General features: G+C 50.7%; 2 protein-coding genes across 3 annotated transcripts in view; one reads left to right on the forward strand and one right to left on the reverse strand.

Annotated features, from left to right (window-relative positions):
* Positions 1-127: 127 nt before the first annotated feature.
* On the forward strand, positions 128-10024 carry LOC101281479 (opsin 1, long wave sensitive). 2 transcript variants are annotated; one of them, XM_004286442.3, is made up of 6 exons: positions 128-239; positions 2414-2710; positions 4582-4750; positions 5893-6058; positions 7364-7603; positions 9798-10024. In XM_004286442.3, the coding sequence occupies exons 1-6, from the start codon at positions 128-130 to the stop codon at positions 9906-9908; spliced, it is 1095 nt and encodes a 364-aa protein (XP_004286490.1). In that variant the 3' UTR covers positions 9909-10024. The 2 variants fall into 2 exon arrangements, 1 of the variants encoding a protein (XP_004286490.1); XR_007474736.1 differs by lacking the exons at positions 128-239; positions 2414-2710; positions 4582-4750; positions 5893-6058 and having other exon boundaries at positions 7280-7414.
* The window catches only part of TEX28 (testis expressed 28), a 66867-nt gene continuing 52388 nt past the window's right edge, over positions 9716-24194 (reverse strand). Inside the window, 4 exon segments of the mRNA XM_049704556.1 lie at positions 9716-10418; positions 10421-10563; positions 10566-10680; positions 10949-11084. Of these exon segments, the coding sequence (XP_049560513.1) occupies positions 10323-10418; positions 10421-10563; positions 10566-10680; positions 10949-11084 (490 nt within the window). The 3' untranslated portion in view covers positions 9716-10322.

Raw genomic sequence — 24194 nt, forward strand, 5'->3', positions numbered from 1 at the left:
AATTAAGAGATCAGATGGCGAAAGGCTTGGGAGCGTTTAAGGTGAGGAGAGCTGGGCTGGTATAAAGCACCGTGACCGCCGGGCAGCGCCAGGTCCGCAGGCATCGGGGACGGGCTTCTCCAGAGCCATGGCCCAGCAGTGGGGCCCTCAGAGGTTTGCAGGTGGGCAGCCGCAGACCAGCTTCGAGGACAGCACCCAGGGGAGCGTCTTCACCTACACCAACAGCAACTCCACCAGAGGTGAGCGAGTAGGGGCCAAGGCTGGGTCACGCTGGCTACAGCGGCCCTCCTGGGACACAGGCCCGAGCGGCCGTCTCTCTTAGCCTTCATGATAACATGAATGGGGGGGTCCTCTCTGAATGTGAAAGGACACCGTAATATCGAATACACATTTTCAAACCACATGGGCTTCCCAGACCCTCTGAGAATTCCTGTCCCAGGAAAGTTCATGGACTCTTCCCGTGTGGCCCCAGGCTGCTAGTGAGCGCTCAATACACTCATCCCTGAGCTTCCAGGGAGGGAACTGGGCCTGACTCGTCTTTGCATCTCCCAAAGCCAAATGGAGGCCACCAGCAGGAGTGACAGGCTGGGTTGGCCCGCAGGAGGGTGAGTGACTTCGAGAGCCTAAGGGGAGAAGAGACCGTGGTGGTGGTGGCCATCTTGTCCCAGTTCACGCCCAGAGCCCTCGGCCTCTGGCGGTACATGCTAGGGAAGAGGCTAGCTCGGCTCCCAGGGCAGCTGTTCTGCTCCGAGCTGTCCCAGTAGAGAGGGCTTTGGCCCAAAAGAAAGCCGAAAACTCCATCGAGGCAGCCCGAGTTCTGCCCTGGGCATGCCAGCCCATCAGAGACCTGAGGACTGTAATGACCCAATGACCCTCAGCCCCTGGCCCCCCTCCCCGGGTCCCTTCTTCAAACCAAAGACCTTCCGTTCCTTTAAGAATGTCTCACGTGCTGCAGTTTCCAGAAGCCACACCAGCTCCTTGACAGCCGTGAAGTTCACCTTGACCTGACTGCACCCCAGAATGTCCTCGATGTAGACACAGCAATGCTCTCCCCGGAGGCCCATGGGGCTTCATCGATGCACAAGATTCCTTATTGTAAAATGTTTTCAAAAGTTCAAGTGTCTACCAAAGTAGAGGGGAGAGTATAGTGGCCCCCGGGTATCCATCACTTGTCTTATTTCATCTCTAACCCCCTCCGCTAACCACTCCTGCCGATTTCTGCAAGCACATCCAAGACATCACATCATTTCCTCTGTAAATCTTCGGGTACCTGTAAGAAGAGAGGACTCTTTAAAAACACTACCACAAGGTCATACTTTTAGAGGTTCCCCCTCAACCTCCTTGCAATTTATTTGTTGAAGAAAGCGAGTCTGTTGTCCCCAGACTCACCCACTTCAGACTTTGCTGAAGGCTCCCCACACCCTTCTGCCACGCCTGTTTCCGTCAGCGAGCTGTCGAGCTGAAGGTCTGCCGGGCAGCCAGGCGGATGTGTCCGATGTTGGGGCGAGCCTGCTCCATTAGGAGGGGGTCCCTTTTTCCACAGTGCTGGCAGCTGCTCACACTCAATGCCAGGACCCATTAAACCACTGGGGATTTCGAAATGGTGACATTGGGATTCTTGTGACCCTGTCTTCATTTATTAGCTTCACTACTTTGATAAAGAGAAACAGGCTCTCACGTGCCATCGGGTTGCCCAGGGATACGGTGTGCGTGGGAAAGGCAGAAGAGATGCTTGAGTCTCCTTCTATTTCGCCCAGTTCCAAATAGTGACTTGGTTCCCCAATGGAGCCAGTTGGGTTTGACCTCTGCGTCTCCTTTCTCTCCCACTAAGAATCGTGTTCTTAAGGGCTGTGGGTAGAGTTGGAATCAGAATATCATTTCGTCACTCATTTGCTTTATCTCAAACACACTCAAAACGGTCTCAGAATGATGACGCCAACACTATCGCCAACAACATCACTACCCAAAGCTTAACCTTTGGACGGGTCTTTTCATCCTTTGGGAACGTGCCACCAGGCTCGAATAGGCAGACTAGCGTCTTTTGGAGTCCCTCCGAGTAGCCCCTCTCTATGTGGCCACGCCACCGAGAGCAACCAGCCAACCACACTCCAGGAGGCCGACGTGGCATATGGCGGGGCGCAGATCAGACGGGGGCGCGGCACCCGGCAGCGATGATGAAGGGTGCTGCCTTGTTAAGTTCAAGGATGCCCGTGCAGGCATCTAGCAGGCCGTGGCCTCGAGCCTGAGAGACGGGATGGAGGGAAGGTTGTCTGCAGGTGGGCAAAGCTAGAGGGGAAGACCAGTCGCAAAGGTGAGTGTGGCGGGCGGAAGGCAGGAGGGCTGAGGGGAGATTCTGATGGGGTGAGGGGGGCGGCACAGATGTAGCTGTGCCCTCTGTGTCTCCTGCCTCCAGACCCCTTCGACGGCCCCAATTACCACATCGCCCCCAGATGGGTGTACCACCTGACCAGCGTCTGGATGGTCTTCGTGCTCATCGCCTCCATCTTCACGAACGGGCCCGTGCTGGCAGCCACCATGAAGTTCAAGAAGCTGCGCCACCCTCTGAACTGGATGCTGGTGAACTTGGCCGTCGCTGACCTGGCGGAGACGGTCATTGCCAGCACCATCAGCGTTGTGAACCAGATGTACGGCTACTTTGTGCTGGGCCACCCCTTGTGCATTGTGGAGGGCTTCACAGTCTCCTTGTGTGGTAAGCCAGCCGGGGCCTGGGCACAGCCTCCCGTGCGTAAAGGAAACACTCATGCGGCAAAATCCGCAGGTGTGCCTCTGGGGCGTGTTCGAGGCACACCTCTGAACGGGGACAGACAGATCCACATAATCTCAGAACAGTGTGGGAGGGGAGGCCTCCGAGATATTGAAACTAGATCCTGCCAGCCCCATTGCTAATATCTCCGGGGGTTGTGACCCTGTTCCCGTCAACTTTGGCCATAAGCACCTGCGCTCCCGGCTCCGTGCAGGGACAGAACCAAGGGCTGTGGGGTTGCAGCTTGGCGTCCACCTGAGATGACAGGGAGCCCAAGGGCCACAGCACTCACCACGTGCAGCCTGTCTCCAGGCCCCCGGCCATCAAAGCAGTGAAGGCTTGCAGCTGCCTTCCCATTTTTCAAGTTTCCCAGGGCCACCTGGTCACAATGCCTGGGTCCTTAGCTTCCACATCTAACTTGGGTTTGTCTTGTTACCGCCTGAAGTGATCTCCAATTCAGATTCTGAGGAGACGAATGACAGAAAGACACTAGGACTAGAGGGACAGGGGAGCGGGGACCTGGTCAATGACTTGAATTACTAGTGGTGTCAGCTCCACCAAGTTACTTTACCAGGGAAGGTTAGGCAGAGAAAGTCCATCCCAAGTTCCAACACTCCATGCACCTCGGTAGCTGGTGCCTGGCGCCCCTGGGTGGCTCCTCGCTTACGCCTGTCTTGCCTTTGTAACTGCTCGAGGTCTGCTCTCGGGTCGCCAGTTTTGGGGCCCTCTGGGGAAGCCCGTGGACCCCTTCTTAGAAGAACGTTGGCAAATGTGCACAGTGAGATCCATAGCATTACAAAGGAAGCCAATGATACTGAAATACAGCTATCAAAGTGTTAAACACTAGTGACAGACTCCTTCATTAGAAGCATTAGCATTGGGCTTCCCTGGTGGCGCAGTGGTTGAGAGTCCGCCTGCCGATGCGGGGGACGCGGGTTCGTGCCCCGGTCCGGGAAGATCCCACATGCCGCGGAGCGGCTGGGCCCGTGAGCCATGGCCGCTGAGCCTGCGCGTCTGGAGCCTGTGCTCCACAACGGGAGAGACCACAGCAGTGAGAGGCCCGCATACCACACACACACAAAAAGTATTAGTATTAACAGTATTTTTAGAAGTATTCGTGACGCCATTCTTTATTAAGGTATCAAATAACTGTATCTGGCCAGACAGTCACTGAAATGTCAAAGTAGTAATGAATGTAGTCATATTGGGAAACGTCTGCCACCCCTGTAAAGTGACCAAGTCACGGGCACTGCTAATGCTACCACACTCGCAATGGAAGTAAAGAAGGCCAAGCGTCCAGTAGAGCTTAGTGGAAACAAAGACATCATTTTCCCCACCCCAGCTCATGGAGCCCCGGATTCCATCCACAGGCCGCTGCATGGTGGGCGGTGCTGAGAGGCCCGGGCTGAGGGGAGGCCTGCCCTCCGGCAGGGGGGCACGGCTTTCTGCACACGTCCTGTTTCCTTGCTCTGGGCTGGGACTGCAGTACCTCAGTGTGGCCTCACGTGTGTACATGGCCGTCAGGAGTTGCACTGACAGCATCACAAGAAAGGCTGGTGGCTGAGTAAAAGAGAGATGGGAAGCGAGGTGGGCCATGAGGCCAAATCAGAGAAGGCAAGGGGAGGCGGGTGCAGGCCCAGTGGGGAAGGAGCCGGGAAAGCAGGGGTTAGAGAAAGAAACTGACCAAGAGACCCGCTGCTCCCCGGACCGGAAAACACTTTTTGGAGAATTAGCTTTTGCAGGTAGCTGGGGGGTGTCCTCTTGATCTTGAAAAGCGTTGCCTCAAAGCCCTCCTCTGTCTGCTTCTACCCCTGCAGGGATCACCGGTCTCTGGTCCTTGGCCATCATTTCCTGGGAGAGGTGGATGGTGGTCTGCAAGCCCTTCGGCAACGTGAGATTTGATGCCAAGCTGGCCATTGCGGGCATTGCCTTCTCCTGGATCTGGGCTGCTGTGTGGACAGCTCCACCCATCTTTGGCTGGAGCAGGTAAGGGTGCCAGGGTGCCAGGAAGGCGATTCGTTTAGAGCAGAGCAGGGAGGGTCAAACTCGTGATTCCCTTTGTGACCTTGGGGCAAATCATTTCCAGTCCCTGGGCCTGAGGATGGACCTGACTCGCGCTGAGGCCCCTTGGAGCGCGCACTGTCTGTGAGCGCGTGACTCTGCCTGGCTGCAATGTGGAAATGGGCCCTGTGGTCCCCAAGCCTCTGGAAAAGTCTGTTTCTCCCAAACAGGAGCAGCTCATGAGAACACATAGAGAAACGCTGCCGGCTGAGGCCACAGGCACGTTTGGATTCCAGAGCCCTCTTGCCTACTCTGCCCCAGGCCTCTTTCTTGCACCTGCTGAGGGGCCCCCTTTCCGAGGCTCCTTGGGTCGTAGGTACACCTGGGCTGTCGGTTACAGTGTCCCCTCCAGGTGGCTCCTTTGGGGGAAGTCCCGCATTTCCAAGGAAACGGCTCAGGTGTTTGAGGGGCTGGACGGGACGAGGCCGTTGCATTTGTATCTTGCACTGCAGGCTGGTGAACAAGTTCTTGTGGTGTCTGGAGAGGGTGTGGTCTTTCTTTGGGAAGCTGCCATCAGTGCGAGGAACCAGGCCCTGTCAGTCCCCTCCTCATGCTCCCGTGCCCACAGTGGCTGTGACTGTTGGACACGTCCTCATTGAATCCTCAGGGGTTCACAGGTGTTAAGACGAGGGTGCCTCGCCTTCCCTTCGTAAAGAGGGCATGTGATTGGGGCTATGAAGATGTTGTGGAACCAGATAGCGGTGACGGATGCACAACACTGTGAATGTACCAAACCTCATCATTATGTTATGTGTATCTTACCTCAGTAAAAAAAGAAGGGAACGTGAGACCAGAGACGGACAAGGATTTCCTAAGGTCCTTCTGAAGGGCTTCCTTTGGGGGTGATGAAAACGTTCCGGAGCTACAGACGGAGGTGGCGGTTGCACAACATTGCGAACGCACTAAATGCCTCCGAACTGTTCACTTCAAAAATGGTTAATTCGTGTAACGTGAATTTCACCTCACTAAAAAGCCCAGCAACCCTACCCGAGTCAGTGGTGCGCTGGGGCGGGCAGGGGCTCGGGTCCCTGCCCACCTCAGGACGGGCTGCCGGCCCTTCTCCCCAGGTACTGGCCCCACGGCCTGAAGACGTCGTGCGGCCCGGATGTGTTCAGCGGCAGCTCTTACCCCGGGGTGCAGTCTTACATGATCACGCTCATGATCACCTGCTGCTTCATCCCGCTCAGCGTTATCGTGCTCTGCTACCTGCAAGTGTGGCTGGCCATCCGAGCGGTGAGCCCCACACACCCCCCCAGCTTCACCCCTGCAGGCAGGCTCATGAACGCCAGGGAGGTCTAGGCTGGCACAGAGGACCGCCCAGTCCGCTCTCCAGCCCCAAAGCCAGATACCTGGAATTGCCAGGATCTGCCAATGCCTTCGAGGTGGCAGGTGCAGCCCTGGCTCCCTCGGCCTCGCCCCTACAGGGTGGGAAGGGACTGCCCGCCTCCTCGTGGAGGGACCCAATAAGGGACCACAGCTGCGTTTCCTCCTGATCCCGGGGGTGGTAAGCCAGCCTCTGCCACGGAGTGGAGCACAGCCGGCCAGATCCAGAGGCTACACTTGCCAGTCAAGGGGTGTTTTGCAAAGGCTGCTGCCGGAGCGCTCGCGTCCCGTTCACGTGCCATCTGCCCCCCAGACCTGTACTCCCCCCTCCCCCTGGGAAGGGGATCCCCTGGTGTGGTAAATCAGAGCGAAGCAGGAGAATGAGATCGGGGTCCTGAGCACCGTGGGTACGTTGTTCCTTTGTCAATCAGCTTACCTACAACCCGCCATCTGTCCCTGTTGGGCTCCTGCCTGGCACAGGGAATAAGAGGCCTCTGGGGCGGCACCTTTCCTCTACGAAGCGGCTTGTGCCCACAATCGGATCAGCATGTGCTTATGAGCTCTTTGTGGAGCGGAGGCCACGGGCTGGAGCTAAGCTCCCCCGACCTCACTGCCTTCAGTGTGTGACCTGTTCCCTCCTCGCTCCCCTCACCGCGCTGGCGGTCAGGGATCGGAAGCTGCTTAGCCGACTCCCACAGGTATCCGCACACAGCTGGGTCCGAGTGAGCTCTGGGCTGCGCAGCCCAGGCTCCAGAACGCGCTCCAGCCCTCAGTCACCCCTCGTCCCCATTCAGCTGTCTGCCGCCAGTCCCTGCCCGCAGCAGGTGGCGGCCGCCCCTGTGTCTTCTCCTGCCCGGCCCCTCAGACCTGACCATGGGAGGGGACACTGGTAAGGGACCAGGTGAGGCTAGGCACAGCCTCCTTACCTCCTTCACAGACTCCTAACGGCAAGCCAGCTAAGCCAAGAACTCAGCGAGCGCAGCTCGGGGCTGTCTTAGCCGAGCCCGGCTGTACCACCTCCAAGCCTGGAAGAGCTCCCGCAAGGCTGGCCCCACTCGGGTGGCCCGGGTACTGCACAGCTGGGCCCGTCTGCTTCTCCCCGCTACCCTCCCTGACCAGCTACCCAAGCAGCAGCAACATGGAGTCCCCTGGGGTACGGAGCCCTGAGGGGTCCTCCCACTCAATGTCCCCAGGGCCACTCTCTGTCCCCCCCAGGTGGCGAAGCAGCAGAAAGAATCCGAATCCACCCGGAAGGCGGAGAAGGAGGTAACCCGCATGGTGATGGTGATGATCTTTGCGTACTGCCTCTGCTGGGGGCCCTACACATTCTTTGCATGCTTCGCCGCTGCCCACCCTGGCTACGCCTTCCACCCTCTGGTGGCCGCCCTGCCATCCTACTTCGCCAAAAGTGCCACCATCTACAACCCCATTATCTATGTCTTTATGAACCGGCAGGTGAGTCACGCGGTGCACACAGCAAACCGGAAATGGACCCCGGAAGAGCCCAGGGATGGCCCCCACCTGGAAGCGTGTCTGTGGGAGGACTGACAATGACCCCCAGGACAATAACCGGGGAAGGCCGAGCATGCGACCCAGCCCCAGCCAGCCCTCCCTCTGGATCCCTTTATGATCTGGGGCTGAGGGTGGGCATTTCCTCCAGTGCACTGTGTGCTGCGTGCCCCTCCCCTCTGCTGGCCTTTGGGCGAGCCCGGAGCTCAGACAGCCTAGGATTGCCAGATCGTGTCTATATGTCCCCTAGGCATGCCCTTCTTGATTTCATAGACACAACTCTTCTCTTGAACTTAATCTTTCCATCTTCAAACGCTAACAGTGACCAGGACACAAAGAGGCCCTTCTTGCCTGGGCTGATCTTTGGCTGCTGTGACTTTATGGGTTAGTTCAGGCAGGACATGCTGTGGTCTTGCTAGATGGCAGCCCACAAGTCCTAGGCCTCTTAGTAGGTTACGGGTGATCCAGGCTCATCATCTTCCAAGTGCAATTTGCCTTATTCGTCCTTGAATCCATCGTATCCACTTCACTAAGGTGCAGCTGTGATGGGACTTGATGATGACCAGCAAGGTCTGTGGGTCAGAAATACCACCCCCTCAGGGGCGTCCCATCTCACCATGGTAACGTCTAAGTATCAAGTAGGACCGGCACCACAAAGGAGTCCCCGGGACTCCACTGTTGGCACCTCAACACCCAGAGCACAGCTCTGCACCTGACCACTGTTTCCTGTCTTTCACATGGGTCTCTTTTTAGGTCTGGCTTTTGGTTGTGGAATCCTAGGCCATCTTGCCAAGTATTGTCTTTACTTGAGCCTTTCCATTCTCTCCTTCTGGAACTCCCCCTCCTCTACAATCATCTGCACTTCCAGACTCTCCAGACTTTCGAACTTTGCTTTCACCCTTTCCACACTGTTATCCCTTCCTATTGCATTCAAGAGAGAATGTTCTGGAATTGAGCTCCACAAAGACGTGGAATTTTGCTCTTTTTGGTTTGCTGCTGATGCCCCGAGGACACAGTCTAGTACAGAGTGGGTGCCCGGTATGTAGATTATATCTCCTATCATCACTGAGTTAAGAACAATGCTTTGAGAATTCAAAGCAGAGGCATTTGCTGTATATTTCGGGCCTCTTCTCGACTACGTCCAGCTACTCCAACATCAAAACTCTTACAAAAACCCATAATTGCTGAAATCAATAACAAGAATGGGGCTGGACAGCAGAACTGACTCAGCTGAAGAGCTGAACTCCTCAGCCTCATCTGCCAGCTCTTCAGCTGAGTCAGTTCTGCTGTCCAGCCCAATGTTATGGATTTCAGCAATTATGGGGTTTTTTTTTTAAAGAGTTTTGATGTTGGAGTAGCTGGATGTAGTCGAGAAGAGGCCCAAAATATACAGCAATGCTTTGTATCCTCAAAGCATTGTTCTTAACTCAGTGACGACAGGAGATACCATCTGAGAAGTGAATAGAGCCCACATGCCTTTAGGGGTGGAGCAGCAAAGAGCAGAGCGCTCCTGACGCCAGAAGACTCTCTTTGCTGAAGAGATGATCGTTCTGGTGGCAAGAGATCTGAGATCAAGGTGTGGGCAGTGTTGGCGGTTTCTTAGAAAGAGTCTGTTCCAGGCCCCTCTCCTAGGTCCTGACAGGTACCCATAACCTCTGGTGTTCCCTGGCTTGTAGACGAGTCTCCCCAGTCTCTGCCTTTACCTTCCCTCTGGGTCTGATTCCAAATTCCCTTGTTTTCATGAGGACACCAGTCATTGGATTAGCGCCCACCCTACTCCAGCATGACCTCATGATAATATGCATCTTAATCACATCTGCAGAGACTATTTCCAAATAAGGTCACAGTCACAGGCTCCAGGGGTCAGGACTTGAACATATCTCTGGGGGGCACAATTGGGCCCACAGTAGTCACCGTCAACTGCTAAACTAGATGACTTAGATAATCGAATACTCAGGAATAGACCATCGCCATGTGCAAGGAGTAACTGGAGGCTGCCCCCATTCTCCCTGTAAATTGTGAGTGTGTAAGCCATCAAGGTGACACTGAGTGAACGCTCTCCTCGGAGTGCCCCAGCATTACATTTAGCCTAGCATGTTGGCCCTGCCTGCTCTGCTCAGTAACACTTTCTGTCCTGCAGTTTCGAAACTGCATCTTGCAGCTTTTTGGGAAGAAGGTGGATGACAGCTCTGAACTCTCCAGCGTTTCCAAAACAGAGGCCTCATCTGTCTCTTCGGTGTCACCTGCCTGAGTCGCCTGTCTCCCACTGGAAAACGTAACCGGTCCCACCCTCCGGGGCTTTGGCCACCCCGCCCCTGCCCCTTTTCTCCATCCCTGTGAAATAAATGTAGTTTCTCTTTGCCAAAAGCAACCGAGTCATAGAGGCTGCCACTGCAGTTTTGGGGCACTCGAGCCTCTGAGCGCTGGGTCACTGGGTCGTGAGAGAGCACGTGGGGGAGAGAGGGGCACAGCACCGTACTCTGGAGTTGCTCATCTTTTCTAAGCCTCGTGTCTACAGACGGGATAGAAAGATCGCAAGAAAGGCGAGCGCGAGGCGGGCGGGCGTCCACGTACCTCTCATTGGGCTGCTGGTGATGGAACAAGAAAGGGAGAGCCGAGAAGCAGCTGTCTGGGGAGGCGGGAGGAGCTAGCGAAGCCAGGCCCTTTAAGGCCCCTCTGGAAGAGGCTTGGAATCCCCGGAACACAGTCTCCATCTGGAGGGGACCCGGGCCTGCCAGTCTGCGGCGGGGACGGCACGCTGCTTCTCCGCCAGGCCAGGGCACCCAGCCCGACGAGCAGGAGCGCGGTGCCCGTGCGCAGGCGCGAGCTCAGCAGCGGCACTGGGCAGGCGCACGCGCTGGAGACCAGGACCCGGAGGACGGTGGCCAGCGTGAGCAGCGGCGCGCCCAGCGGCACAGGCAGCCCCGGGGCCGGCTACGCACGCTCTCCGTCACCTCCAGTTGGGTCACCTGCTGCAGAGCCTCCAACTTGGCTACACGGCTCTTGAACGTGTCCATAACCTCCTGCAGGAGGAAGAGAGTGACGCTGTCACGCCGACCTCCCGCCCGCCGGGGGCACCGGAGCCTCAGCGTGCGAGTTCCCAGATCGGCTAAGCCGGAGCCGGGGAAAGGGCGGCATGAGCGGGAACACGGGATGCTGTGGGGCACAGCTTGAGGACCTGCCTCTTCCCTCGGTTCAGGGGTGTCAGAGCGGATTCACTCATCTGCTTCTCTCGTCCCCACGGCCTTCTCACTGGCCGCTTCTCACAAGGTCCCCCTGTGAGGTTCTCACCCGTATGTCCTTGGCTCTCTCGTAGGACAGATAGGCCATTCTCTCCTCGGTGCAGGCCAGACTCTGTTTGAGGTGGTAAATGTTGTCCAGGTGCCCCTGTAGGTGCTCATTCACCTGTCCTTCCAGCTGCACTTGTCTTGGGAGCAAAAGAGAAAGTAACACTCCCTGAGCGCCCGGCCCCAAGCTTGTTCTGGGGCTGAGCGGTCCTCCCTCAGGACTAGACTTGGGTTCAGAATCCACCTTCCTCCTCCTCCTCCAGGGCTGCCTCAGAACACCCCAGGTGCACGTCAGCCACACACACACCCACACCGATATTCATGTATCTTTTATATATAGTCACTCTTTTGTAACGGCTTTACAAAAATAGCAATAAACTAGAAGTTGCACAAATCGAGATCTAAACTGTCCGTGAGTGCTGTTAAATTCCATACAGAGTCCCGCACCAGTGTTTGGTTTGCAGTAGTTCTTCCATAAAAGTCTGTGGATTATAGTGATGGAGCAGTCACAAAAGACCACATGTTGTATGATTCCTTTTAGAAGAAATGTCCCGAATAGGCCAGTCCACAAAGACAGAAATAAAGCTGTGATCTCCGGGGGCTGGACGGGGTAGGAGGTGGGGACTGACTGCTAGTGGGGATGGAATTTCTTTTGGAAGCGACGACAATGTTCTGGACTGAGACTGCTCTGTGAATATTTTGCTAAAAACCCTGAACTTTACACTTAAGTGGCTGAATTGTATGGGATGTGAATTGTAGCTCAATAAAGCTGTTTAAAACAAAAACCAAAATCGGACTGTGGTAACGACTGCACGACTCAGTAAATTTACTAAAGATCATTGAAACAGTTAAAATGGTGCGTTTTATGGCAAGTAAATTATATCTCAGTAGACCTGTTAAAAAAAACACAAATAAAACATCACGACCTGTCGTTTATGGCCACGTATGTAAGTAGCAAAAGTCTAAAAACATGCCTGGAAAAGCGCCTAGTGAGGATAGCGAGGTGGGCAGAAAGGGGGACGGGGAATGTGAGAGTTTCAGGCGAATCATCTTTTAAACTTTTATTTCTTAAAAAAAAATTTGAAGCAAATATATTAAGACTTGAGAAAGCTGGGGGCGGTCATATAACCTTCATCATGTTCTTCTCTGTTTTTCCCTGGGTTTGGAATATTTCCAAACAGCAGCTCCTAGGTCTTTAGGGAAGAGCCACGGAAGGCCTGACCTGAGCCAGGGGTGGTGAGGCTGGAGAACGGCTGGGGCCCGGGGCCCTGCAGAGAAGCACAGGCACCGACAGGGAATGGGAGGTGAGCGGGTCAACTAGGTCCTACTTCAGGGACTTGAATGGCACCACGTGGAGATGGCCCCCAGGCAGCTGAGAAGCTGAACACGCATTTGCTGAAGCCAATTAATTAAGAGCCAGTTCGTGATGGTATTTCAAGGACTATTCCATCAGTCTCTGCCTTGTTCCCTGTTGAGAAGAGATTGGTCTGACAATGTGGCTGAGGCTACCACCCACAAAGACAGGGAGATGGTGGGGTGTCCACCCCGAAAGCAGATTCCCCATTTACATGAAGGATGGAGCTGCAAGGACATTTAAGATACTAACCACGTCCAAGTGTAAATTCATGAATATGTTCTTCACAAGTACGAAGTCAACACGTAGATTCTTCATTAATATATATTTATAAGAATGTTTGACTATACTCTTTTTAAAAATTTTATGATTTTTTAAAAATTTATTTATTATTTATTTCGCTGTGTCGGGGCTTAGTTGTGGCACGCGGGATCTTTGTTGTGGCACGCGGGCTACTCTCTAGTTGTGGCACGTGGGCTCCAGGGCTCCAGAGCACATGGGCTCTGTAGTTTGCAGCACACAGTCTCTCTAGTTGAGGCGCACAAGCTCAGTAGTTGCAGCCCACGGGCTTAGTTGCTACGCGTCGTGTGGGATCTGTTTCCCGACCAGAGCTCGAACCCACATCCCCTGCATTGAAAGGCAGATTCTCAACCACTGGACCACCAGGGAAGTCCCATGACTATACTCTTTTTTTTTTTTTTTTTTGCAGTATGCAGGCCTCTCACTGTTGTGGCCTCTCCCGTTGCGGAGCGCACGCTCCGGACACGCAGGCTCAGCGGTCATGGCTCACAGGCCCACCCGCTCCGTGGCATGTGGGATCTTCCCGGACCGGGGCACAAACACTTGTCCCCTGCATTGGCAGGCGGACTCTCAACCACTGCGCCACCAGGGAAGCCCCCATGACTATACTCTTAAACACATTCTTGAAGGGATTCCTAAATAAGAAGATGTTAATTTATAAGGCTATTCCCTCCATCTCCCCTTCTCTCCAGCGCCCAGCCTCCTCGCCCTCTGCAAGGCAGCAGCACCGTCCTGGCTTGTGACACGGCTGACTCTCCTCTCTTGTCCCTCCCTTGGTCAAGGACTCCTCTCTGTCCATCTCCTACAGCCGTGGAGGCAAATGCACCACTGTGGAAAATGCTCTTACAAAGACAAAATCATGGTCAGTCAACCAAAATGGCCCCCAAATCTTCCAAAGCTGTTAAGGCCACCCTCTCCAATACAAGTGGTCTCAGACATTATTGTTGTTGCAGAAGAGTATATTCTTGTTCACATCTGAGCATGGGCTTTGACAAACTGAGCTAGAACCTAACAGCCTGAAACTTGGAGGAGAAGTCTGAGGTGGAGAAAGAGGTACGAGGGGTGAGGCAGCACGGGTCAGATGGGGTAACATGGCAGGGACAGAGCAGCTCCTCCTGAGCACGTGTGCTATCACACGCATCCTCAGAAGACGGAACAGGCACGTGAAGACCGAGCAGAGGGAGAGGGGAAGATGCTGCCCTTGAAGACTGGCGTGACAAGGCCACAGGCTAAGGAAGCCAGCAGCCCCTAGAAGCTGCAAGAGGCCAGGAACAGATTGTCCCCTAGAGCTTCCACAGGGATACAGCCCTGCTGACACGCTTTGCCCAAGGAAAACTGATTTCAGACTGCTCAACTCCAGAACCATGAGAGAATAAATTTCTGTTGTTTACAGCCACCAAGTTTGGCATACCTTGTTAGGACAGTCAGACGAAATCCCTCCGGGGTGCTACTGGCATCTAGTGTGTAGAGACCAGGGACACTGCTAAATATCCTGCAATGCACAGGACGGCCTCCTACAACAGAGAATCATCTGGTCAAAAATGTCAGTGGTGTTCAGGTTGAGAAAATCTGGGCTATGCTGACACAATCTGGAGCTTAGGGTCACCAAGTGACACCTGAATTTAAGGGGCTAAAGTTGCAAAGACTGACCATACCAAGTGTTGGCAAGAACGTGGAGCAACCAGAACTCTCACACACTCCTGGTGGGAACATAAAATGGTACAACAATGTTGGAAAACAGCTTCTTTAAAAGTTGACCAGGGCTTCCCTGGTGGCACAGTGGTTGAAAGTTCGCCTGCTGATGCAGGGCACATGGGTTCGTGCCCCAGTCCGGGAGGATCCCACGTGCTGAGGAGCAACTAAGCCCGCGCGCCACAACTACTGAGCCTGCGCTCTAGAGCCTGCGAGCCACAACTACTGAGTCTGTGTGCCGGAACTACTGAAGCCCGTGTGCCTAGATCCTGTGCTCTGCAATAAGAGAAGCCACCACAGTGAGAAGCCCATGCACCACAATGAAGAGTAGCCCCTGCTTGCCACAACTAGAGAAAGCCCACGTGTAGCAAATGAAGACCCAACACAGCCAAAAATAAATAAATAAAATTTTAAAAATTTAAAAAAAAGTTGACTATACGTCTACCCTATTATCCAACAATTCCACATATGAAAGCATATGTTCACAAAAAGATGTGTAGAACAATGTTCATAGCAGCTCTATTCATAACAGCCCCAACTGGCAGCAGATGAATGGGTAACGCACTGCATTCACAGCACAGAGCACTGCTGAGCAAGAAGGAATGAATTGTTTCTGTGTGCAACGTGGATGAATCTCAAAATCGTTACACTGGGTTGAAGAAGTAAGACACAAAGGCCTATATAACATATGCTTCCATTTACATGAAATGTCCCAGTATAGACAAATCCAGAGAGACAGAAAACAGATTGCTGGTTACCAGGGGCTGAGGGAAGGCGAATGGGGAGTGGCGGGGTCTCCTTCTAGAGTGATGAAAATGTTCTAGAACTAGATAGGGTGGTGGTTGCACAGCACTGTGAATGCACTAAATTCCACTGTAGACTTTAAAATGAATAATTTTATGTTTTGTGAATTTTGTCTCAATTGAAAAATTCAAAAGCCCTCTTGAAAGCAAACAGATATAACGTGTAAGAAGTGTCACAGAACTTTTCATTTTGAAACGTCAAATGTGACGCACCAGAGAAGACATGACAATTGCAGGGGCCTGGGTAGTGACCACACATTTGTGGACACTGGGTGACACTTCATTGAGCTGAAACTCTGTTTCCCTGTTTGTAAAGTGGGCGTTGAACGCTACAGGTGATCAATGCTACACGCTCCCTGTTGTCACTGTTACTACATTAAGTCTTCTTCAGCCCATTCTCCATTTCTCCTGGTAAATCCGAATCGTACAGACCTGCTCTTTTGTTTCTAATGTATATTAATCAGGGTAGGCTAACTGCTGTAGCCAATGACCAGAAAATGTCTGTGGCTAAAGACGATGAAAGCTTATTTCACACTCCCACCACAGTCCAATGCTGCTGGTGGTGGTGATGTGTGAGGAGGGTGGTGGCTTAGAAGTGCACGCTTGCAGAATTCATGCAGAGTCTTGCAGGGAGGTAGGTCTCTCTGCTCCCCTGCATGGCTGGCAGCTTCTGATTTGCTACGGGTTAAAAACTTACTAGAGCACAACAGTCCCATTGGCCTAGGCAGTATAGAAACGTATGAGGATATTCGTAACAGCCATCGAGCTCTGGTCTTGCTTTATATAAATCCGACCTTGGAAATCTTATTTGGACAAAGGGGCTTTTAGGAATCCCAAGATTTCCAATTTGGTTGTAGTGTCCTATGAAAATCACCTCCACAGATCCTGAAGAGATTGGAAAGGAAGGGCAGGGGCTGCAGAAGAGGCCACACATGAGGAGGAATTTCACAGTGAATGGACTGCTCCAGCTCCCGAGGTTACTGCTCCTCAATCTGAGGCCACAGACGCTGATAAAAGGTGCTCAGGAGCCCCCAGTGCCCATCCTGACACTCCCTGCTGAGAACCAACTGGGCCTCAGGCCTCTGCTGGAGTCAGGGCTGCAGCTCCCACTGCTCAGGGCTCTGAATGAATTCACATGTTGACCAGAGGGCAGACAGCAGAAGCAAGAACTACTACAGTCCTGCAGCTTGTGGGACAAAAACCACATTCACAGAAAGACAGACAAGATGAAAAGGCAGAGGGCTATGTACCAGATGAAGGAACAAGATAAAACCCCAGAAAAACAACTAAATGAAGTGGAGATAGGCAACCTTCCAGAAAAAGAATTCAGAATAATGACAGTGAAGATGATCCAGGACCTCGGGAAAAGAATGGAGGCAAAGATCGAGAAGATGCAAGAAATGTTTAACAAAGACCTAGAAGAATTAAAGAACAAACAGAGATGAACAATACAATAACTGAGATGAAAACCACACTAGAAGGAATCAATAGCAGAATAACTGAGGCAGAAGAACAGATAAGTGACCTGGAAGACAGAATGGTGGAATTCACTGCTGTGGAACAGAATAAAGAAAAAAGAATGAAAAGAAATGAAGACAGCCTAAGAGACCTCTGGGACAACATTAAACGCAACAACATTCGCATTATAGGGGTCCCAGAAGGAGAAGAGAGAGAGAAAGGCCCCGAGAAAACACTTGAAGAGATTATAGTCGAGAACTTCCCTAACATGGGAAGGGAAACAGCCACACAAGTCCAGGAAGTGCAGAGAGTCCCATGCAGGATAAACCCAAGGAGAAACACGCCGACACACACAGTAATCAAATTGGCAAAAATTAAAGACAAAGAAAGTTTATTACTGAAAGCAGCAAGGGAAAAACGAAAAATAACATACAAGAGAACTCCCATATGGTTAACAGCTGATTTCTCAGCAGAAACACTACAAGCCAGAAGGGAGTGGCATAACATATTTAAAGTGATGAAAGGGAAGAACCTACAACCAAGATTACTCTACCCGGCAAGGATCTCATTCAGATTCGAAGGAGAAATCAAAAGCTTTTCAGACAAGCAAAAGCTAAGACAATTCAGCACCACCAAACCAGCTCTACAACGAATGCTAAAGGAACTTCTCTAAGTGGGAAACACAAGAGAAGAAAAGGACCTACAAAAACAAACCCAAAACAATTAAGAAAATGGTAATAGGAACGTACATATCGATAATTACCTTAAACGTGAATGGATTAAATGCTCCAACCAAAAGACACAGGCTCGCTGAATGGATACAAAAACAAGACCCATATATATGCTGTCCACAAGAGACCCACTTCACACCTAGGGACACATACAGACTGAAAGTGACGGGATGGAAAAAGATATTCCATGCAAATGGAAACCAAAGAAAGCTGGACTAGCAATAGTGGGGGATTTTAATACCTCACTTACACCAATGGACAGATCATCTAAACAGGAAATTAATACGGAAACACAAGCTTTAAATGACACAATAGACCAGATAGATTTAATTGATACTTATAGGACATTCAATCCAAAAACCGCAGATTACACTTTCTTCTCAAGTGCGCACGGAACATTCTCCAGGATAGATCACAGCTTGGGTCACAAATCAAGCCTCAGTAAATTTAAGAAAATTGAAATCATATCAAGCATCTTTTCTGACCACAACACTATGAGATTAGAAATCAATTACAGAGAAAAAAAAGTAAAAAACACAAACACATGGAGGCTAAACAATATGTTACTAAATAACCAAGAGATCACTGAAGAAGTCAAAGAGGAAATCAAAAGATACCTAGAGAAAAATGACAACAAAAACATGACAATCCAAAACCTATGGGACACAGCAAAAGCAGTTCTAAGAGGGAAATTTACAGCAATATAATCTTACCTCAGGAAACAAGAAAAATCTCAAATAAACAACCTAACCTTACACCTAAAGCAACTAGAGAAAAAAAAACCCAAAGTTTGTAGAAGGAAAGAAATCAGAAAGATCAGAGCAGAAATAAATGAAATAGAGACTAAAATAAAATAAAAAGATCAATGAAACTAAAAGCTGGTTCTTTGAAAAGATAAAATTGATAAACCTTTAGCCAGACTCATCAAGAAAAAGAGGGAGAGGACTCAAATCAATAAAATTAGAAATGAAAAAGGAGAAGTTACAAGAGACACTGCAGAAATGCAAAGCATCCTAAGAGACTACTACAAGCAACTCTATGCCAATAAAATGGACAACCTGGAAGAAATGGACAAATTCTTAGAAAGGTATAACCTTCCAAGACTGAACCAGGAAGAAATAGAAAGTATGAACAGACCAATCACAAGTAATGAAATTGAAACTGTGATTAAAAATCTTCCAACAAGCAAAAGTCCAGGACCAGATGGCTTCACAGGTGAATTCTATCAAACATTTAGAGAAGAGCTAACACCCATCCTTCTCAAACTCTTCCAAAAAAATTGCAGAGAAAGGAACACTCCCAAACTCATTCTATGAGGCCACCATCACCCTGATACCAAAACCAGACAAAGATACTACAAAAAAAGAAAAGTACAGACCAATATCACTCATGAATATAGTTGTAAAAATCCTCAACAAAATACTAGCAAACAGAATCCAACAACATATTAAAAGCGTCATACACCATGATCAAGTGGGATTTATCCCAGGGATGCAAGGATTCTTCAATATATGCAAAACAATCGATGTGATACACCATATTAACAAATTGAAGAAAAACAACATATGACCATCTCAATAGAGGCAGGAAAAGCTTTTGACAAAATTCAACACCCATTTATGATAAAAAAAAATCTCCAGAAAGTGGGCATAGAGGGAACCTACCTCAACATAATAAAGGCCATATACGACAAACCCACAGCAAACATCATTCTAAATGGAGAAAAACTGAAGGCATTTCCTCGAAGATCAGGAGCAAGACAAGGAAGTCCACTCTCACCACTGTTATTCAACATAGTTTTGGAAGTCCTAGCCACGGCAATCAGAGAAGAAAAAGAAATAAAAGGAATCCAAATTGGAAAAGAAGAAGTAAAACTGTCACTGTTTGTAGCTGACATGATACTATACATAGAGAATCCTAAAGATGCCACCAGAAAACTACTAGAGCTAATCAATTAACTTGGTAAAGTAGCAGGATACAAAATTAATGCACAGAAATCTCTGGCATTCCTATACACTAATGATGAAAAATCTGAAAGAGAAATGAAGGAAACACTCCCATTTACCATTGCAACAAAAAGAATAAAAAGTCTAGGAATAAACCTACCTAGGGAGACAAAAGACCTGTATGCAGAAAAGTATAAGACACTGATGAAAGAAATTAAAGATGATACAAACAGATGGAGAGATATGCCATGTTCCTGGATTGGAAGAATCAATTTTGTAAAAATGACTATACTACCCAAAGCAATCTACAGATTCAAAGCAATCCCTATCAAATTACCAATGGCATTTTTTACAGAACTAGAACAAAAAATCTTAAAATTTGTACAGAGAAACAGAAAACCCTGAATAGCCAAAGCAGTCTTGAGGGAAAAAAATGGAGCTGGAGGAATCAGACTCCCTGACTTCACACTATACTGCAAAGCTACAGTTATCAAGACAATACGGTACTGGCAAAAAAACAGAAATATAGATCAATGGAACAGGATAGAAAGCCCAGAGCTAAACCCATGACCTATGGTCAACTAATCTATGACAAAGGAGGCAAGGATATACAATGGAGAAAAGACAGCCTCTTCAATAAGTGGTGCTGGGAAAACTGGACAGCTACATGTAAAAGAATGAAATTAGAACACTCCCTAACACCATACACAAAAATAAACTCAAAATGGATTAAAAACCTAAAAGTAAGACCAGACACTATAAAACTCTCAGAGGAAAACATAGGAAGAACACACTTTGACATAAATCACAGCAGATCTTTTTGATCCACCTCTTAGAGTAATGGAAATAAAAACAAAAATAAACAAATGGGACCTAAGGTAATTTAAAAGCATTTGCAAAGCAAAGGAAACTACAAACAAGACAAAAAGACAACCCTCAGAATGGGAGAAAATATTTGCAAATGAATCAACGGACATATGATTTATCTCCAAAATATATAAACAGCCCATGCAGCTCAATATTAAAAAAAAAAAACACCCCAATCCAAAAATAGGCAGAAGACCTAAATAGACATTTCTCCAAAGAAGATATACAGATTGCCAGCAAACACTTGAAAGAATGCTCAACGTCATTAATCATTAGAGAATTGCAAAACAAAACTGGAATGAGGTATCACCTCACACCAGTCAGAACGGCCATCATCAAAAAATCTAGAAACAATAAATGCTGGAGAGGGTGTGGAGAAAAGGGAACCCTCTTGCACTGTTGGTGGGAATGTAAATTGATACAACCACTATGGAGAACAGTATGAGGTTTCCTTAAAAAACTAAAAATAGAGCTAGCACACAACCCAGCAATCCCACGACTGGGCATATACCCTGAAAAGACCATAATTCAAAAAGACACACATACCCCAGTGTTCATTGCAGCACTATTTACAAGGGCCAGGACATGGAAAAAACCTAAGTGTCCATTGACAGACAAATGGATAAAGAAGACGTGGTACATATATACAATGAAATATAACTCAGCCATAAAAAGGACTGAAATTGGATCATTTGTAGAGACGTGGGTGGATCTAGAAACCGTCACACAGAGTGAGGGAAGTCAGAAAGAGAGAAACAAATATCGTATATTAATGCATATATGTGGAACTTAGAAAAATGGAACAGATGAACTGGTTTGCAGGGCAGAATTAGAGACACAGATGTAGAGCACAAACATATGGGCACCAAGGTGAGAAAATGGTGGGGGCAGGGGTGTGGTGGTGTGATGAATTGGGAGATTGGGATTGACAAATGTACACTAATATGTATAAAATGGGTAACTCATAAGAACCTGCTGTATAAAAAAATACATAAAATAAAATTCAAAAATTAAAACAAACCAAAGAAATAAGAATAGGTTTATGACATTATCAATCACAGTAGAAAACCACCTGTAAAGACAAATGGACGTACTTGCCACAACGGGCTCTGCATCGCCAAGTTTGCTCCCCAAACTCCGCAGCCTCGCAGGAGGCCTTCCTATTGGTGGAAGGCCAATGGGCGTGTCTTTTGCTTCCGGAGGCGCCAAGCCTTGGGACCTCAGGCCCTCAGTGCGCATGGCTACTGCTGCTTCCGTAGCAGAGCGCCTCCTCACGTGCTCTTCTGATCCAACCAGTTTCTCGGTAAAGAGACGTCTAGAACTTTCTCCCTCATCTTCCTGGGGCTTCCGGGAGCACCCGGAAGCCCACGTGGCGTTCGCACAGAGTGCCTGGGACAGTCGGCGGCACCGTTCCTGGCTGCTCTGCTGAGACGAGCTCTTCAGCCCGTCGTGAGCGGGACTCCGGAGCCAGCCACAGAGTCAGAGCGAGTCAGGAGACAGGCGGGGGCTTTGCCGGGGGCTGGACTCCGCAGGTACCGGGGGCCCCGGGAAGAAGTGGAGGTCGGGGGAGGGCTACGGGCTGCTCGGTTGGGAGTGGGGGAGCGGCGGCGGAGGGTAGCGGGCTGAAGGGGGGCTGAGGGAAGGGTCCCCCAGTGAGCGGGTCAGAGGGGAGGACCGCTGGCTTCCGGGGTGGCTGGTGGGGGGCGTTCTGGAGTCGGGGTGCAGAGGGTGGGGCTAATGGCTAAGCGTGGGGGGGGCCTGAGCGGAGGGCTTCCTGCTGGTCGGGTGGGGCCGGCTTTGGGGGCCAGAGGAGAGGACGACTGGCTGCGGGGGTGGGGAGGACGGGACGGGCGGGGAGGGCTAACGGCTGCTGCGTGTGGCGGGAGGAAGGCTGAGGCGGGGGTCGATGGGGAGGACTCCCGGGCGCGGGTGCGGTAGGCGTTAGGGGAGCTCCCGCCGGGGCGGGGCGTGGGGTGGGGGGGGGAGGACGCTCGTGGCAGTTAGGGGGCTCCGGCTCCCGGGTGGGCGGGGGCAAGACGGGTGGGCTCTGCGTCTGGGGTACGAGAAGCGAGAGCCCCTGGCGCTGAGTGTGCTCGGGGGAGGACTCCCCGGTGTGGGGAGGTGAGAGAGGCAGTCTGACCTCTACGCATGGCGGGGCGCCCGGCTTCCAGGGCCCAGAGCGGAGCGCCACCAGCTGGTGGGTGGGGGAGGGTGTATGGAGGGGATGTAGTGCGAGGGGTCGGGGAGGAGCCGCCTGGCCACGGGGGGGGGGGGGGGGGGCGTAAGTGAAGCTGAGAGGGGGAGGCGCTGGGGCTGCTGTGATCTGGTGGAGGCTGTTGGCCATGGCAGATGGATTTGTGGGGGTCCAGGGAGGGGCTCTGGCCCACTGCATGAGGCATCGAGAGCTTCAGGTCGCCTCTGTCCGGGTGGCACAGGAATTGCAGAGGTGGGTGGGCAGGGCAAGGCCCTGGCCTCCACACACAGTACACAGATTCTTTACGAGGGTGCTTTGCACATTCACCCGGACACGCCATACCAGAGTTGTAAAACAGTCTCCATAAATTTAGCAGTATTGCAAGTTTACATGATAAGTTTTCTCATCACGGGGGAATTTTATTTGATGGTACTAATGATAATATATCTTCAAATATTGGGAAACCCATGGATCAAAGAGAAAAATCACAGAGGGACTTAGAAAATATTTCCAAGTGAATACTAAAAAAGCACAACTTACCAAAATTAGTGGGAGGCAGCAAAAAGCAACAGGAGGAAACTGTATTCCTCTAAATGCTTCTGTTAGAAAAGAGTCAGGACATAAAATCAGTGAGCTAACAGTCCATTGAGAGATGCTAGAAGAAGAAGAGCAAAGGAAACATAAAATGAAGTAATAAGAGAGCTAAGAGAGGAAATCAGTGATAGAAAGCAAATTATGGACACGGTGGGCAAAGCCACGCGCTTCTTTCAAAAGAGCAAGGAAACCGAGCAAGTCCTAGAACGATGAATCACGGAAACATAGAAAGAACGCTGATCCCCAATATGAGGAATGAAAGAGGGCCAACGTTACGGATCAGATGTACATTAACAAAGAGGATATAGGGGAATATTATGGGACATTATGGAAATGTTTATGCTAACAAATTGGAAGACTTGAAAAATTCCTTGGAAAAAAGGCAGCTTCCTAAAACTGAGGCCAGAAATGTAGAAAAGGTGACGGCCTTCTATCTGTCTTTTTTTAAAAATTATTTTATTTTATTTTATTATTGTTTCTTGAGTCGTACGCAACAAGTGCTCTTTTGTTATTATTTTCAAATTTTATTTTTACTTTTGGCTGCGTTGGGTCTTTGTTGCTGCGCGCGGGCTTTCTCTAGGTGCAGCGAGCGGGGGCTACTCTTCGTTGCGGTGCGCAGGCCTCTCATTACGGTGGCTTCTCTTGTTGCAGAGCACGGGCTCCAGGCATGTGGGCTTCAGTAGTTGTGGCTCGTGGGCTCTAGAGCGCTGGGTCAGTGGTTGCGGCGCGTGGGGTTAGTTGCTCCGCGGCTTGTGGGATCTTCCCGGACCAGGGATCGAACCTGTGTCCCCTGCACTGGCCGGTGGATTCTTAACCACTGCGCCACCAGGGAAGTCCCTAGCCTTCTATCTTGTAAATAACTGTAATTTATAAAAAAAGTGTCCTAAAGTCAAACAAACCAAACAGGGCAGGGAGGTGCTCCAGGCTGCTGCTGTGAGGGGCACTAGGGTGGGCTGTGTGGCACAAACATGATTCTCTCCTCTTTGCACCCACAGGCCGGTTCCCACACTTCCAACAGCCTGTGCACTCCTGCTTGATCGCTTCCCGCCACCCTCAGGTCCTCGGAGATGGCGATGGCTCTGGCGGTATTGCGGGACTGGTGCAGGTCGATGGGCGTGAACGCTCAGCGATCTCTGCTCATCCTGGGAATCCCAGATGACTGCAAAGACCAGGAATTCCAGGAGGCTGTGCAGGCTGCCCTGCGTTCCCTGGGCAGATACCGAGTGCTGGGCAAGGTCTACAGAAAGGAGCTGGGGTCGAGTGTTGCCCTGGTCGAGTTTGCTGAGTGTTTAAATCGAAGCTTGCTCCCCC

Source organism: Orcinus orca, chromosome X, assembly GCF_937001465.1.
Source record: "Orcinus orca chromosome X, mOrcOrc1.1, whole genome shotgun sequence".
NCBI classification, from domain to species: Eukaryota; Metazoa; Chordata; class Mammalia; order Artiodactyla; family Delphinidae; genus Orcinus; species Orcinus orca.

Bases quoted from the DNA above. Each gene is read 5' to 3' on its own strand.
- LOC101281479 (XM_004286442.3), top strand. From the start codon at position 128: ATGGCCCAGCAGTGGGGCCCTCAGAGGTTTGCAGGTGGGCAGCCGCAG. The intron at 4,751-5,892 runs GTAAGGGTGCCA...CCTTCTCCCCAG, and splicing joins CCCATCTTTGGCTGGAGCAG to GTACTGGCCCCACGGCCTGA. The intron at 6,059-7,363 runs GTGAGCCCCACA...TGTCCCCCCCAG, and splicing joins TGTGGCTGGCCATCCGAGCG to GTGGCGAAGCAGCAGAAAGA.